The 15,948-nt window shown below is 40.7% G+C and overlaps 1 protein-coding gene across 1 annotated transcript in view; it reads left to right on the forward strand.

The window, feature by feature from the left end:
* Positions 1-15,948, forward strand: part of CDH7 (cadherin 7) — a 142,909-nt gene that overhangs the window by 46,005 nt on the left and 80,956 nt on the right. The window contains exons 3-4 of the mRNA XM_019625894.1: positions 13,534-13,828; positions 15,634-15,753. Coding sequence (XP_019481439.1) covers positions 13,534-13,828; positions 15,634-15,753 — 415 coding nt within the window. The remainder of the gene's footprint in view (positions 1-13,533; positions 13,829-15,633; positions 15,754-15,948) is intronic.

The raw sequence follows: 15,948 nt of genomic DNA on the forward strand, positions 1-15,948 counted from the left end.
GGGTTTCTGATGTCTGCCCTCCAGAGGAGTGAATTGATGTGTCTTCTAAGGCTCAAAAGAAGGTCAATGTCTGTTGAGTATAAGTGTCAATAATCAAGTACCTAAATCTTGAAAAAAAACTGTTGTCATCCACCTCACAGGAGCTTCTGGATGAAACAGCAGGCACTGTTCCACACTAGAGCTGTGTGTTATTTTATATTTTATATGTATATATTTTGCCTTATATTAAAAAAGAAAGAATGCAGATGGGAGTGTATGTGTATGTTCTTCAGTTAATAAGCACATGCATAATTCTGTATTCTAGAATAATATGCCTTTCCATGGTTTTCTCTCACCTCTCTCCCATGGCTGCAGACTTGCATTGTAATGATACAGCTCTGTGCTCTGCTAGCAGCCGACTAGCAGAAAACACCCTTCACTTTTTTCATTGTTACCCGGTATCAGTGCAGACTGGTTCTGTCTGGCCCGCATCAAAACTCAGTTCTTTACTAATTTTCATTAAAAAATCCAATTTCACCAAGCATTTTGCAACATTAACAAAAAAAATTATCATTAAATGTAAGCGAGGCCATGGGGCGTGCCATGCAGCCCCCGACTTACCGAACTCTCACTTGATGTCCTGGCCTTGGCCGTCCCACCCTGGGACCCTGCCGTGAAGGGTTTCATGGCTTTTCTTTTCCGCTTCCTCCTTGGAGCATCCAGCTACTGGTTTCTCTCTGCTTCACTTGTGCTGAGGGATTTAGTAATTATCTTTTATAACTTGAGTGTCTGTAAGGAAGGGGCGAGCGTGTCAATCTCTATCCCGGAACGTTTATGAGACCTTTCTTCTGCAGAGATCACATAAGAGAAATGCCACTGACTATACTTGTTTCCGTTTCATTACAAAACAAACACTTTTCACCACATCCGAAGCCTGTATAACAGTATTATTACAGCCCAGCCTGTGGGTTGGAGCTCCAACAATTAGATAAGATTTTTTGTTAATGGTGATAAGTATCAATGGCATAGAGCGTCTCATCACACCTGATCACCGAAGTGTACCATCACTCAGTGTGATTGCAATGGAGACTTGATTTTGTAAAGAAACTAAGAATAAAACCATGTTAAAAAATGTTCTGGAGAAAACGCTAAACAAAATGCTGTCATTTATTGAAGCCGTTGTCATCATGTTTCTTTGAGCAACACGTAATAATCGGTGTTTCATGGGCTCTGTTCATTTTTATTTGGCTGTCTCGATTTTCATATTTGACAGATGCAAAATATGGATAATTTGGGTATGGAACTCTGATGGCTTTGATTGTAGAAAGCCTCAGGCTATATGTTCTTGCATTGCAGAGCCTATTGCATTCAAGGGCAGAAGAAGGAATGTGGAAGAATATGGGAGAATTAGAAAAAGGAGATAGCAGATAAGAACCAAAAATAAAGAGCGCTGCCTATCAGTTATACGACGCATTTTCCCCCCCACATTTCACCCTCAGAAATTACGACGCCCGGTACAACTAATGACATCTTCAAATGATCATATACAGGTTTCTTTTTCTTTTGTGGCAGGATTTATGGTTATAGTGCATGTTACATTCATTGCTCTCATACCATTGAAGACATCCAGGGCTAAGCTGAGCTTTAATATGGAAAGTTGTAGGAGCAATCCATGACCTTGAGCTGGGGAGCAATAAAGCCATTGTGCTTTGATAAGATGCATGTGACAGTTGTATAGTACTATGTATTTGAGCTGTTAAAGGAAAGGAGGCCAGTTAAGAGTCTACACGTTTTCAGGAAAGTGTACATTGCTATGCTGTTCATATATGTGAGAAATAATGAAATCCTGATTCAGGGCAGGATTTGGTGAAGCGGGGACAAAAATGACAGAGTTGGCAAGTCCATTAAGGTGGAACGTTAGGAACTGACAGTTGATCGGGCTAGGGGATGGAAAAGGAGACAGGAGGGATCTGGAACAAAAACTCCCAAACTCAGTAGCCGTAAATTCATGTTTTGCTTCATTTATGGTTGGATTTTTCATATGGGGGAATGCAAGAATCCAGGATCTTCTAGGCCGTTCATGTCTCACAGGAGAAAATGGGTGGAGGCAGCGTGGTATTGGTAAGGATGGGTTGAATATAGACTTCCTTAGTGGCGAGACCTAGATTCAAGTGTGTGACATTGGTGTGTAACCTTGGTCAAAGTACTTAATCCTGTTAAATCATATTTTCCTGGGGAATGAAATGAGCCCTATAATGCCTACCACAGAAGTGTGTTAGGAGAATTAAAGCCCCCTTAACCACAGTGCCTGGCACATAATTACATGCTATACATGTTAGCTCTTACTAGTAGCTATTTGAAAAAGAGAATTATATTAATAAAACAATATCGGGTGGCTAAAAATCAGAACTGCAGATATATAGCACAGAAGGTTACAGAAAGGAATAGAGGACCTACATTTTTTTAGCAGGAGTGATGGGATTTGAGTTAGATTGGATCAAGCCTGTGGGAAAATTTTGTCATAGCTTCATCATGATTAAAATGGTCCCTTTTCACATAGTATTGCAGCCCTGAATCAATTCCTCAGTAATTATGAATTGTTTCATATTTGACACATGATACCATGTGCCTATTTCATTATGGGAATGTTGTTATGTTTTAATTTAATCACAAATAATGTAAAAGAAAGATTTAGTTGGCACTCTTGGTATTTATTACTTTTTTTCTTTGGGCCACACTAAAGGAAGTTTTAGTTAATAGAAGCAACAAAGCAAGGGTGGGGCGGGACCCACCGGAAATAGTGCCTCCAGGGGTGTTGCTGCGGCTTAACATTCCTGGGCAGCAGGCTTCTACCAGCAAATCATTATCATCCCAGTATTGCTGCAAGGAGTTTGGGGTCGTTCAGACTGAAATGGAATAATAATCGAAGCCATGTATCTCTAATGTGGCAGGATAAAACACGTATAACATTGTAAATCTCAGGCAGAGAGAGCGCAAATGAGTTTTCCTAGTGTGTACATTTGTGATACTAACTGAATGTGTGTATAAGATAGCAGATAAATTATACGTAAGTACCGTTAATAATATTTCCTTTTAACTAAGTGAACTTGGCCTTACAGTTGTGTTTAGGTGGCATATTATTTTGATGTACCCTTGAAAGATAGTTTGTGTACGTTGCTGACATACGTTTTTAAGTGAAAAGCTAAGTACTGCTGTTGAATTATTTAAACAAATTACTAGCTGATACACATGAGGAAAACAGGTCCTCCCTCCCAAGTGCCCTGAAATAAATGTCTTAATCCCTATTTTCACAAGCCACTACAAACACAGGCACTTTGAAGTTAGAGAATAGAACCTTACAAAGTAAATCTATGGGGTTTTTTAAGGATGAAACATCTGAACAAATCCTACAACACTCCTGACCTTTGCAAGGTGGCATAACCACACAATTCCTATACGTGATTTTATAAAATTGTGTAAAGCATTAGGATTGCCCTAACACTCAGCCCCAGTGTCTTGCACAATTCCCGGAATGGCCAGTATATACTAAGAATCTGGATGGATATTTACAGTTCACCCCAGCTTATTTGGAGGGGATACATAGAGAGTCGTCAGGATAAAAGGAGCCTTTAATACCCCCCTTGTTCGATCCATTTCGTAAATGAACAAACTGAAGGCCAAGAAACTCCTAACCGCCTTGGGTTGTCCAACACTAGAGCAGCATCTCTAGCCCCAGCCGCGGGTCTCCTAGTTTTGTCCTATGTCATGCTGCTTAATACAGATGGGAATTGGTATTATTCTAAGAGCGATTGTGATGGTGCTGCCAGAAAGCTTGTTTCATTCGTCTTGAGCCTCAGTGTGTGGATTAAATGGGAAACACAGTGCTAATATGCGATGTCCCTTTGAAAAGAAGGGACAGAGAGTCATACTGTGACATAAATGTGGCTGTTAAGAAAATCCTCAGAGAATGTACTACAATTTTAATATTGGACAGAATTTCATCTGTTTAAAAGCCAAAGAGAGTTTTGCAAAGATCAGTCTTATGCCATGGTGTTACTCATCCTCCCTTGCCTGTCGGTTAGCACTGGGAAGCTGTCACCTCTCTCTAGATGGTGCTATTGGAATCCTCCTGTCTGTACCAGGCCAACTGTAAATTTAGACAGACAGCCCAGGCCAGGCTCTGCCGGGAAACCCAGGGGTGCCTTTCCAGAATCCTCTTTGATGAGAGCTGTTGGAGGATGTGTCACCCTTGTATCAACTAGTTATGGATTTTGTTTTTGCCCATCCCTTTCACCTCTTTCTCTTTCTCTTTTTCGCCTTTTACTTCCAATAGCTTTACTAGTATTATTACATTTGGTTATGGGAACTTTTTAAATTATATTTCTTGGGGTGACATTGGTTAATAAAATTATGTAGGTTTCAGGTGTGCATTTCTGTAATACATCATCTATATATCACATTGTGTGCCCACCACCCAGAGTCAGTTCTCCTTCCATCACCATATATTTGACCCCCTTTACCTTCCTCTGCCACCCCCTCCCCCCTTCCCCTCTGGTAACCACTAAACTGTTGTGTGTGTCTATGAGTTTTTGTTTGTTTCTTTGTCTATTCCTTTGTTGCTTTTCATTTTTGTTGTTGTTGCTTTCCATTTTTTGTCTCACAGATGAGTGAAGTCATATGGTTCTCGACTTTTTCTGTCTGACTTATTTGACTTAGCCTGATAATCTCAAGCTCCTTTATCCTTAGGACATTAAACACTGTGGTCAAGGTTGTTAGGAGCAGGAAGCCAGGACATTGACGTCGCTGTGGTTGCAGTGGGCGCCAAGATGGCTCAGGAGGGACTTGGTCCTCCTCATTTATTTCTAAATATTTTGCTTTGGAGCAGGAAACAGGTCTCGGTTTCTGCTTAGGTCACCTGAGCCAGAATGTGGTATTCTTGTTTCTTATACCTACTATATTTTAGGTGCGACAGCTCCATTGCCTGTGGAGGGTCCTGTCGTGTGAAATGGGTTCTTGTTTTCATTTAGGAAGCTTTTGTGTTTTTTTAAGTTTATGCCAGAACATTTTTTGAGGCATGTTTTCAGAATTTGTACCTTTGCAGCAAATGATTGCCTAAGCTCTGCAGACATGCTCTTTTTTATCTAGTCGATAAACCGTTTTTTTCCCCCTCTGTCATCCAACATGATATCAGTAAAATAGGACATTTCCCTGAGCTGCTTTTCTATTCCTTTCTTCTTTTAGGCCAGTGGTTCTTACATTGGGTGTATAATGGTATGACCTGGAGAGCTTTGAAAATAGTAATAATAATAAAGCCTGGGCCCATGGACACATATGCTGTTTGAAGTGTTCTGTAGTAGGTCTGGGCATCATAGCACTTGACTGAACATAGAACATAGTACACTCGCCCTGGGCATGGAAAGTTAGGTGGCGGGATGTTTTGTGAGGAGAAACACATACAGATATGGCCCCTGGGCTCACTGAATTAAGGCCACTTTACTTCTTTCTCTTCCCCAAAGAAAACACCACAGTGAATCGTCCTCACTCTTGTGACTCTTTCATTCGCTGTGTGAAGATTCTAGAAATTAAAGCATTTGGGAGCCTGGGAAAAAATAAGAGTACCTCAGGTATAGGCTGAAAGAAACCAGCAGCACTGTGCCCCGGGTTATGTCTTTGATGAAGTTTGCCACCCTGCAGCGTCTTCCTCAGCTGCTGCTGCTTTTGATGTCCAGGTACACGTCTCACCAATTCTGTGACTGTGCCGTCCCCCCAGCCTGTGCCTCTGCAGGAGGCATCCCAGGATGCCCGAGGACAGGTGTGCACAGACAGCCAAGCTCGGCCACTCAGGACTTCCTGAGTGAGCTGCCTGGGTGTGAGTTGCAGGTCAGGCCCACAGGGAACAGACTCTGAGACAGGGATTTGCCCACAGGGAGTTCATTGGAGCACATTCTTGGAATCAACACTTGTGAGGGAGGGAGAGTGGGAGGAGGATTGGGCAGGAAGGAACTGAGCTACAGTGCAGCTGCATCCCAGACTTTGGCCAGCCTTTGCGGAGCTCTGGAGCTGGAAGGCTCTTCAGAGTTGTCCTGAGTTAGAGGAGGAGGAGGGCTTTGGGAGCGCCTATCAGCTAGTCGCTGGATATGACATGGTCCCAAAAGAAGGATTACCTCTGGCAAAGTGGGTCTCTGTGCCAGTTTTGGCAAGTGTTGACATTTGTTCACCCAAATGTAGACTCTAAAACCTTATTTCCATGGTGTAACTATTAACTACTTCTGTTTTTGAATGCACAAGGCAAGGCAATGCAATGCAGAAGACTTTGGGAAATATTTTGCCGTTGTCCTCTGCACCATTTCTCTGAGTTTCTTCTCTACAGCACGAAACACCCATACCAGTCTGAAGCTTGGCCTCTGCAGATTGCCCCGGGCCTCCGTGGGGGCAGGTAGCTTCCTCAAGGTAGGGCAGGAAAAGAGTTTTAGGCTAATTGCTGCCTGGAAGCACTCAAAAGAGCTTTCCTCTTGGGTTCTATCACTGACCCGTACTTCTCAACTGATGTATGCTGAACGGCCATGCTTTTGTCATTGTTGTTTATTTGCAAGCTTATTTGCTTTTAAGAACACAGGACATACTCTGTGGCGATCTCCTAACAACTGTGTAACTACATAAAAAATGAAGTACTTAGATAAAAGAAAAAAATCCAATGCCGATTTTTTCATTATTCTTAATGGGTTCGACACACATATGAATTTCCTCTGTATAACGACTATGAAAGTGGCTGAGCCCTCCCTCTCAATTTCCGTGTTTCCCTGGACCTGGAGAGATGGCACGCAGTATTAGGACCATACTTGGAGTAGCACTGCTCTAGCCTCTGGTGACGTACATGTTTCTGCTCAAGTTCCATTTAAACAGCAAGATTAAAAGTTGTGTTCCCAAGAGAAAAGATGACCCTTTACGGGGGGTTGCTTTGGAACTGCCTCTGGTTCTCTGCTTGGAGTTAGAACTAAGTGAGCGAGATACTACACAGGATTCCCGAACTAGAGAGCATGATGTATGCACAGCGCCACTGGCCCCGGAGGCGGTTTGATCAGGAAGGAAAGCTTTGACTCAAGGCTGCTTCAGTTGTTTGCAAGTTTGGGGTGTGGCCTGGAGACAGCTTCCAGAAAGAGGAGCTGAGCGCGGTGGAGTTTTCTTGAGGGAGGTGCGTGCGGCCGTGTGGAACAGAGAACCCTTTCCTGAGTTGTTATTGCTGGCTCCCTGGTGGAAAAGATGTGCCTAACTTAATGGGGTGTGCGTATCCAACCATAAGGCACAGATGTAGAACCTTTTCTAAGAAAAGCATGGCTTCCCCCCCAAGGAATGCTGGTAATTCTGTCGTACCGCTCTGTGTGACCTTAGACATATGGGTACACAGTTACATGTCACAAAATACTTCCAAATGCATGACTTCCTTTTATCCTCACTCCAGTGATCAAGGCCAAGTGTACATTTTAGAGATGCTGATCTGTAACAGATGGGTAAACCGGAACTTCAGAGCTAAAAGAGGCTGCACCATACATAAGGAGCAGAGTAGAGATACCTCTGGTTTTTTTGCTTTGACCTAACACTCTGCTGCAACATAAATGAACTGAGACCCCAAATTAATGTTTATGGCCGTTGAATTAGTGCGAACTTTTTCTGAGAATAAAACCAATATGAGTAGTCCATACTTTCTTTTTATTCATTGCTAGTTAAAAAGAAAAAAAAAATAGGTGACTTTCTTGTCAATTTTAACCTTGCCTAAGCACTTCCTAAATTGTTTTCCTTTTCTGTTTTACTCTATGCATAATAATTAATACCTATTCTTCTTAAACTATGCATCTTCATCAAAGAGGTTGCGTAAGTAAATTGTGTTCCATTACCCTGGACCACAATGATAATTATAAATTAGAAATACTTCAACCAGAAAAAAAATGACTCCTACCCTTGTTTTAATGTGTAATATTTCTTCAACAGCTTGATAATTACATGGTATCCGGTGGCATGTGGAAAATATTGAAAAGCATAATGAGAAAAGAAAACTTGCACGTAATGATATACTCAAGCAGCTTACTGTCTGCCGATTATTGTTTAAATCTGCCCTCCATCCTTGTAAGTTTAACCTTGTAGAAGTTTAGTAAGAATAAACTGCACAGTTCTGATAATCTGCAATACATTTTTAAACTTTAAAAAATCAGGCATCTATAATCATAAACCCATAGTAGAAAACTCGCCTTAGTAATCCTTTGCTCTTATAATATTCAGTATAAATCATTCTCAGATTTATTAACATGCTGCTCAAAGGAGCTTATGCATATGTTTTACTCAGACATCATTACTCCATTTTTGTACACAGATATAGTAGCAGTATAATCTTTTATATAATAATGCATTTTGCATTTTTCTCATTCAAATGTTCATTACAAGGAAAAATTGAATGTAAAACTGTAACTTTCCATTTTCATCATACATAGGTCAGTGTGGATCACAGAAGCTTTTTTACTTAGCTTTAATTTTTTTAGTGTCAAATCGTTCATGATAAATGTTATTTCCTTCCCAATAGTTGCACCTTATGGCTAGATTTGTTCTCTTTTTTTTGTGACATGAAAATGTAGCGTTTTCAAAGGCAAACACATTAATGAGTACAATCACCACGTTATATCATTTACTTTTATGAGTCACATTCTACTGTATTATCTCCAATAGTTGCCACAGTTGTTTGGACAAGTTCAAGTGTAGATGTTTGTATCTCTATTTTATAGATGAGGAGACTTAAGAGTCAGAGAGTATTGAGCACATCATCACTCAGATCACCTGACAAGTAGAGTTTAAGATATTCATAGACAGAAGAAAAGTGCATCAATATATTTAATTGATTATTTTAAACTCAGTCTTTGCTAAATTGAGGAATATTCTCCATTTTCAGACTTTTTTTTAAGCAAGTAGATTAAAAGTACTAGACCAGGTAGTCTGATATCAGGCCCTAGTTGATTAAATACATATAAGAAAATTGTCAGAAATGTAGTGCATTGATTTTTTTTTAGTTTTGGACTTTACAATCTTAAAGAAAAAAATGGTAGATAAAAAAATGAATCCTGTACATGGAGATTCTGCCATGCAAGCACATCCAAGTGTCTGTAAAACCCTCCTGGAGCGTGTGTGCATTTGAATGTGCATGTGCACGCATGTGTGTCCATCTGTGTGTACTACTGTGTAAGACCTAGGGAGACAGGGATAAGAAAACATGTCTGCCCCTACAGGGTTCTGTCTCCTGGGCAGCACAAGCATGTAAATGCATAGATATAAAATAGTGTGCTCTGCATTACTGTGGGTACAAAAAAACACGGTATCGGTTCTATCTACACAGCTCAGGGGCTTAGGGACAACAAACCGGAGGAGATACAGGATGTTTTGTTTATTTTATTTTCGCCTAATGCTGTTAAAACTTCAAAGGGTAGAAACTGAAATAAAACAAGCATGACTGTTGTACAAAGTGGATTATACACTGCTAAATTAAATTCAACAATTTGTTTACTGAGAATGTGGAATACAGTGATAAAAACCCCAGCTCTGAAGGAGTTTGTACATTAAAGAAGGGGTTGGATATGAAAACAATGAAATTTGATTTTCAATATAAAGCAGAATTAAATGCATTCTGTCATAGGAATTCACACAACATGCTGTGGAAGAAAGTAAAAGGATCGTTATGGCTTCAGTAATAGGGAACTTGCCCTGAGCTGTGTTGGGGTCGGTTGGTGGGCAGGATGATGAGGGCGTGTCTTGAAAAGGATGGACATCCTTGCAATGCCCAGGCCGTGGTGGGCAGTCCAGCCCTGGGAGCACGGAGGGTACTCTGAGATGTGGGAAAGAGAGGCCGGGGAGATAGCATACGGCCACGTGGAGCCCCATGCTTACGATTCGGGGTTAACTCCATGGACTGTGGGAAGCAGGTTCGTATGCCTGATGAGGTGTGTGGTATAATTCAATGTACATTTTAGGAAGATAATGCCTGACATGCATGATGACAGCCTAGATGATGTGATTTATTAAAGATGGAGAAAAACTGGAGAGTTTTATCATAGCCCAAGGGAAAGATTTGAAGATTCCAAACGAGGATGATTGTTCAGACAGACTGAAAAGAAAGGCTTGGTTTATTAGAGATAATGGGTGGGTATGCTATCCAGCAGGGGAGGATGGGGCCATAGTGAATTATTAAACATATTCTATTTTAGGGCGCCTGTAAAGTGTGCTTTGTGCTACCAGCCCGTGTATATGAAGAGCCCAGCACCGTTTGGTATTTCTTACATTCCTGCCACACACAGTGCTGGCACCCTGATGTATAGGAGTCACGTAATGATTCTGTCGCCACTGCTCTTCCCTCTGCATTATGAACTAGCGACTCAGCTGAGGGGTCTGTGCTTCTCACTGTGTGTGCTCATTTGCGATGATGATGGTGATGATAATAATTTAAATGTTTACTTTGGAGTCACAACAAATATTTTGAAAAGGATTTAGGAACCCGGGCAGTAAAAAGGTGAGTTTTGTCTAGCGATGAATGAGTTGAGGTTTTGTGGTTGTTTAGATGCATCAAAGGTGTTTGCAAGCGTATTTATAAGTGAAATAACGCAGAACATCCAGAGTTTCCTCTGCCCCAAATAGAGTGCAAAGATTTATTTTTGATTGTGTTTTTAATTTATTGTTTATATTAATTTACCATGTTGTGGGACCTCAGAATGTTTTTGTTTTTTCCTGGCTGGAGGTTTTCACTGTGGAGAGTAGAACGTCTCCACTCTATAGTAGTCATTCACAAAGATCGTGTGTGCATTTGTGTGTGTGCGCACGCCTACAGAGACACACGTGCCAACTTATGAATACCATTCCATACTTCTACACTGGCCGTGTTTTTCTTTGCTGAGCCTACTTTTTCCAGAACAGAAGGATAGTAGATTTTCACTAACAGATGGGTTTCTCCACCTGGTAATGTTAGTATAGTGCCCAGAGTCTCACAGATTAAATGTCTGAATCCCTTAAGATAATTTTGTATCCATAACAACATTTCAAAGTTGGTCACCCACTTTTACCTGCAGGTGGTTATGCGAGCCTTGCCAGGACACTGAGCTCAGACTTCCAGCAATTTTCTGCTTGTGAATTTGCCAGCGATTATAAGCCTAGTGATGGGCCACACTGGGAGAGAAGTGTCAGTGATGGGCAGATAATAAAGTTCAAGGTCCCCTGAAACACGTGTGTGTGTGTGTGTGTGTGTGTGTGTGGTGGGAGTTAGAAGAGAAGGAATCTGATCCTACTTAATTGTTGATGCCATGAAAACAATCAGTTGACAGGAATTAGTGCAATGAATCATAAGGGCTATTTCTATAAAGGGGAGTCCCTAATGAGATTTAGAGATATAGCAAACCTCTGATTTAACATGACTGGAATATTACTTACGTTATTTCTGTGGTCACCCATCTTAACGTTTCACACCACTGTCAGCAGTAGCATGCCGCAGACACTCCTAACCCATAGAGACACAGGTGAGGGTGAGGCGGGGTTAGCAGAGTGGCTGTGAGAAGTGTTTAAGGGAGGGGAGGGTATTTTGTGTTAGCGGCTTGAAAACAACCCTTTCAGCCATCATCTGCCTTTGTCTCAGGACTCAGGTTTTTTGCTCTATGCTGTTGAGGGTGGTAGATTCGCTGCTGTTGTGCAATGCCAAGAAAGGACCCTCTGGTAAGTCGCAAAATGTGCTGACGGGAACCACCGGGAGCTTCTTTAAGATTTGGGGAGCGATAGGGGAGGAGGGTGGGTTGCATGTACCGATCTTCCCTTGAGTTCCGTACAGCAGGTTTTGATGCCCCCAACTCATAGGACCGCAGCCCCTCTCCCAGAGGGAGGGTCACATTGTAAGGAGTGGAGATGAGATTTTCCACTAGCCTCCTGGTTTCATAGTCTGGGTGTAGCCACAGAGAGTTGGCCTTGTGGCCTCAGGCACAGTACTGAGCCTTTCTCTGCCTCAGTCTCCTCGTCTGTTAATAGGGACAGTTAAGTCAGCCAATGTGAGCCTGGGATGCGTTCCTGTGCAGAGAACATCACAACCGTGCCTGGCACCTAGGAAGCACTCAGAAATTCAAACCATGATAATGCTCCACTTCCTTCATCTTAAATGAGAGAGATACGTATGTCATAGTTCCCCTGAGGATGACTTAAGAAAATTAAGTAATTCACTGTATTTCAAGAATACACCTTCTCCCCATGCTGGTAAACATGCAGCGTAGCGATCCATTAGATAATTCCACACGGAACAGATCTAATTAGAACTTGCGCTAGAAATTCAGTTTTTGTTTGTTTGTTTTGCTTTTTGTATTATTTAGTCCTGACTAAAAACTACTGAAACTAAGAGATAAGTCAAGTATGTAAGTATCCCAAAGCAGGGTGTAAACACGGCAGTTGAGTGCAGTGGAAGCATCGCTTACAGAAATGTTGGTGCAAAAATGCGCTGTCCTCCACGGCTCCCACCAAAGGCTGGCGACGCACTGGGCACACTCTTTCTGAAGCAGTTTCCCCTGTTTTATATTTTTAGCCCCTTGTCCTTTAAAGAACGCAGACGTTGTTCTGTAGGGCAGTGAAAAGACCTGTCGTTTGGTAAATTGGGCTTTTGCATTCAAATTAATCACAATCCAGAGTGATGGCCATTCCAGAGAATGAAAGATTGTTAAAATGACACATCGAGTCCTGTATTTCTCAGGTGATGAAGTTCAGGAAAATGTGTAATTATTTCTGAGTTTCCTAAGGTTCCTCTGTTCAACATAATGTTCTGACATACAGAAGGGACAGTTCCAGATATGAAATGCAAATCCATACCGCTGCCCCCGCTGCTGGTGCTGGGGTTAATCATGCAAATTGAATACAGTTCTTGGTATTTCAAGAAAAGTTTTCGTTGAAGTCTTGGGCACATATTGGTTTGAAATTCCTACTACAGAGAGCGGTGTAATTTTTTGCCAGCTTCAAATTTGAAACTATAGGACAGGATTTGGAGACCAATTTAGTGATATACATCCATCCATACCAGATAATTATGAAAAGGAGTGAGAGTGGATGTGAGAGGGAAGGGCACCCTTAAGGAATGTGGTGATTTCTAAGCATACATTAGATCTAAATTTGCAAATGTTCTATAGGAAGTCCCTTTGCTTGAGGTAAGACCAAATCAACCAATTATACGTGTTTTCTGCATGTCTGTTCTGTTTAAAGAAGATGGTCAAAACTGGCAAGGACAGACCAGATCACAAATAATACAAGTCCCTAACTTTGGGAATGATTTAAAATTCCTTTGGAGATGAAACTGTTTACCGGAAGCAATGAAATTGTCTTGCTCGCCCGTGTAAGCTGACACATTCTAATAGCCTTTCTGCTGTGCGCACAACACATCAGCTTATCTTCCCAAGAACAATAAAATTTCATGCACTGCTGCGTGACCTAAGAATTATTTTGACATATCTCCATATCCCTGACCCTCCTGTAAGTTAATCTCATCTCACATGAATTTTTCACCAGCTTCACTCTGATGTTGATAAAGGAGATGGTTCCATCAAATACATCTTGTCAGGCGAAGGGGCGAGTTCCATTTTCATTATTGACGAGAACACGGGGGATATTCACGCCACCAAGAGGCTGGATCGTGAGGAGCAGGCCTACTACACGCTCCGAGCCCAGGCACTGGACAGGCTCACCAACAAACCCGTGGAGCCGGAGTCCGAGTTCGTCATCAAGATCCAGGATATCAACGACAATGAACCCAAATTCTTGGATGGCCCGTACACCGCAGGGGTGCCTGAAATGTCTCCTGTGGGTAAGTCAAGAACATGCTGCTTTTGCAATGTTTGAATTTTGATGGTTTGCATTTAAAATTAAATCATTGTAAGTCCTGGAAAACAACAACAACAACAACAAAGAACCACATAGTATTTGTATAGCAATCGCCAGTTAGGCTGAGGGGAATGCTGGAGACGTGTCAGTAGCCAGTACCCAAATCCAATTCTTCAACACGTTATTATATTTTATGGAAAATTAGGAACTAGTATGTCCATTTACACAGCTGTCTCCATATCTTCAGGAAATTGCTTAGGTGTTGCATTTCATTTTAAAAAATGATTCTCTTTTCCATTTCATTTTAAAAAATGATTCAAATGATGCTTACGAAGTTCAGGAAGAAAATGCTTCCAGATACAGACCTGTGATGATGATCTTTTATATTTCTTGGTCCGGATGGTAGGATGATGGATCTATGCATCTCTCTGTGGCCAACATATGAGGCAGGTCATCAGTGGATTAGCCAGCCTAGCATTTGGATCCACGGGTCTTCTTGATGTAGAGCCTTCTTGACGTCACAAATGTCCATCCACGTGCCACTACTAGCCTTTTTGTAATTTCTCCAGAAACTTAAGTGCATGAATATTTATATTGAATTTATTATAATGGTAGAGTGAGCCTCAGTGTGAGATATCTAAAAAAGAATGATGAGAGTTGTTTTGCTTAAAGGCCCTTTGACATTGTCCCATTATTGCAAAAAATAGAAAGAAAAGTACTTCTCAATGTTTGTATTCAACAACATTAGCTGTTTTAGAGATCTATGTAGGAATATATCTAAAAGTTGTGTTACATTAAAAAATACAGCATTTTCAAGAAATTATTAGAGCCAAACTTGAACCTTAGAAGAATACATTAAAAAGAGAACTTTTCCCATCTCCATGAGCTAAGACATAAATGTTCAGATAGCATTTGCTCAACAATATAAACTAAGCAAATGTGAGTGTCTAATATTTATAAGATTAATTCTAAATGGAAATAAAAAGAACAGCACAATAAAAGCTTCAAACAGGGAATAAGTAAATATGTGATAAAATGAAGAAACAATATGACATTCTATCATATGAAATGTAGAAAAACAACTAATTATTAAATTATCAAAATTGTCATGCTTTTCCTCCTTTGAGGATTGGTTTAAATTTGTATTTCATGTTTTGACTTTAAATCAATTAGTGGAAACAAATGAAAAATAAATAAAACTATTACTGAAGAGATAGGGTAGCTAACTAATATCCAGTTAAATGTATTCATCCAACATTCTTTTTTTCAATTAAAGAAGTTTGTTTCTGTCTGGCTCTACTTAGTTACAATAGTGAGATTCCCTCAATGATTTGGGTGTCAAGATGCTATTATTTGTTACGCTGCCATCTGGACAGTAATTGAGACATACAGAGATTACACTTGATAAAAACCTGTTACCTGACCCTGATGGATCAGATGCCAAAAATTTGAGTTCCATCCAACTCTGAGTATATCTAAGTCCAACGTGCATCATCAAGTCTATATTTTTTCCAACCTATTTTCATACCCCTTAAATATTTCTGAGGGCTTAATTAACATTTATTACCTTTTCGGCTTTGTGTTATTGCATATATATATATATATATATATATATATATATATATATATATATATATATATATATATATATAATTTTCATGGGCCTTGAAGCAAGAAAAATGCAAAATTAAAAACAAACTCAATGTGGAGTTGTCAGCATTTTGTGAGTTCTTATGTTTGGTGGCATTTGGAAGTTTTTAATGCATTGGTTTTTGGGCTGGTCTGTAGGGACCTCCGTGGTACAAGTGACAGCGACGGACGCTGATGATCCTACTTACGGCAACAGCGCCCGAGTGGTCTACAGCATTCTGCAGGGCCAGCCATACTTCTCGGTGGAGCCCAAGACAGGTAAACTCTGAAATGCGACGCTCCTTGTACAGTCGCTATTGCTGGGTTGGCCTATTAGTGATTCGTTATTTTTGCTTAGTATAGTTGGCACTCATACCATTTTTATGGTCTTCTCTCAATATGTGTATTATGGTAGGAAGTAGCATATTGTTTATAGAGGCAACAGCACCTTTTAAGAAGGTTTTGTTATATTTA

This window comes from Hipposideros armiger, unplaced genomic scaffold, assembly GCF_001890085.2.
Source record: "Hipposideros armiger isolate ML-2016 unplaced genomic scaffold, ASM189008v1 scaffold_642, whole genome shotgun sequence".
In the NCBI taxonomy this organism is placed as follows: domain Eukaryota; kingdom Metazoa; phylum Chordata; class Mammalia; order Chiroptera; family Hipposideridae; genus Hipposideros; species Hipposideros armiger.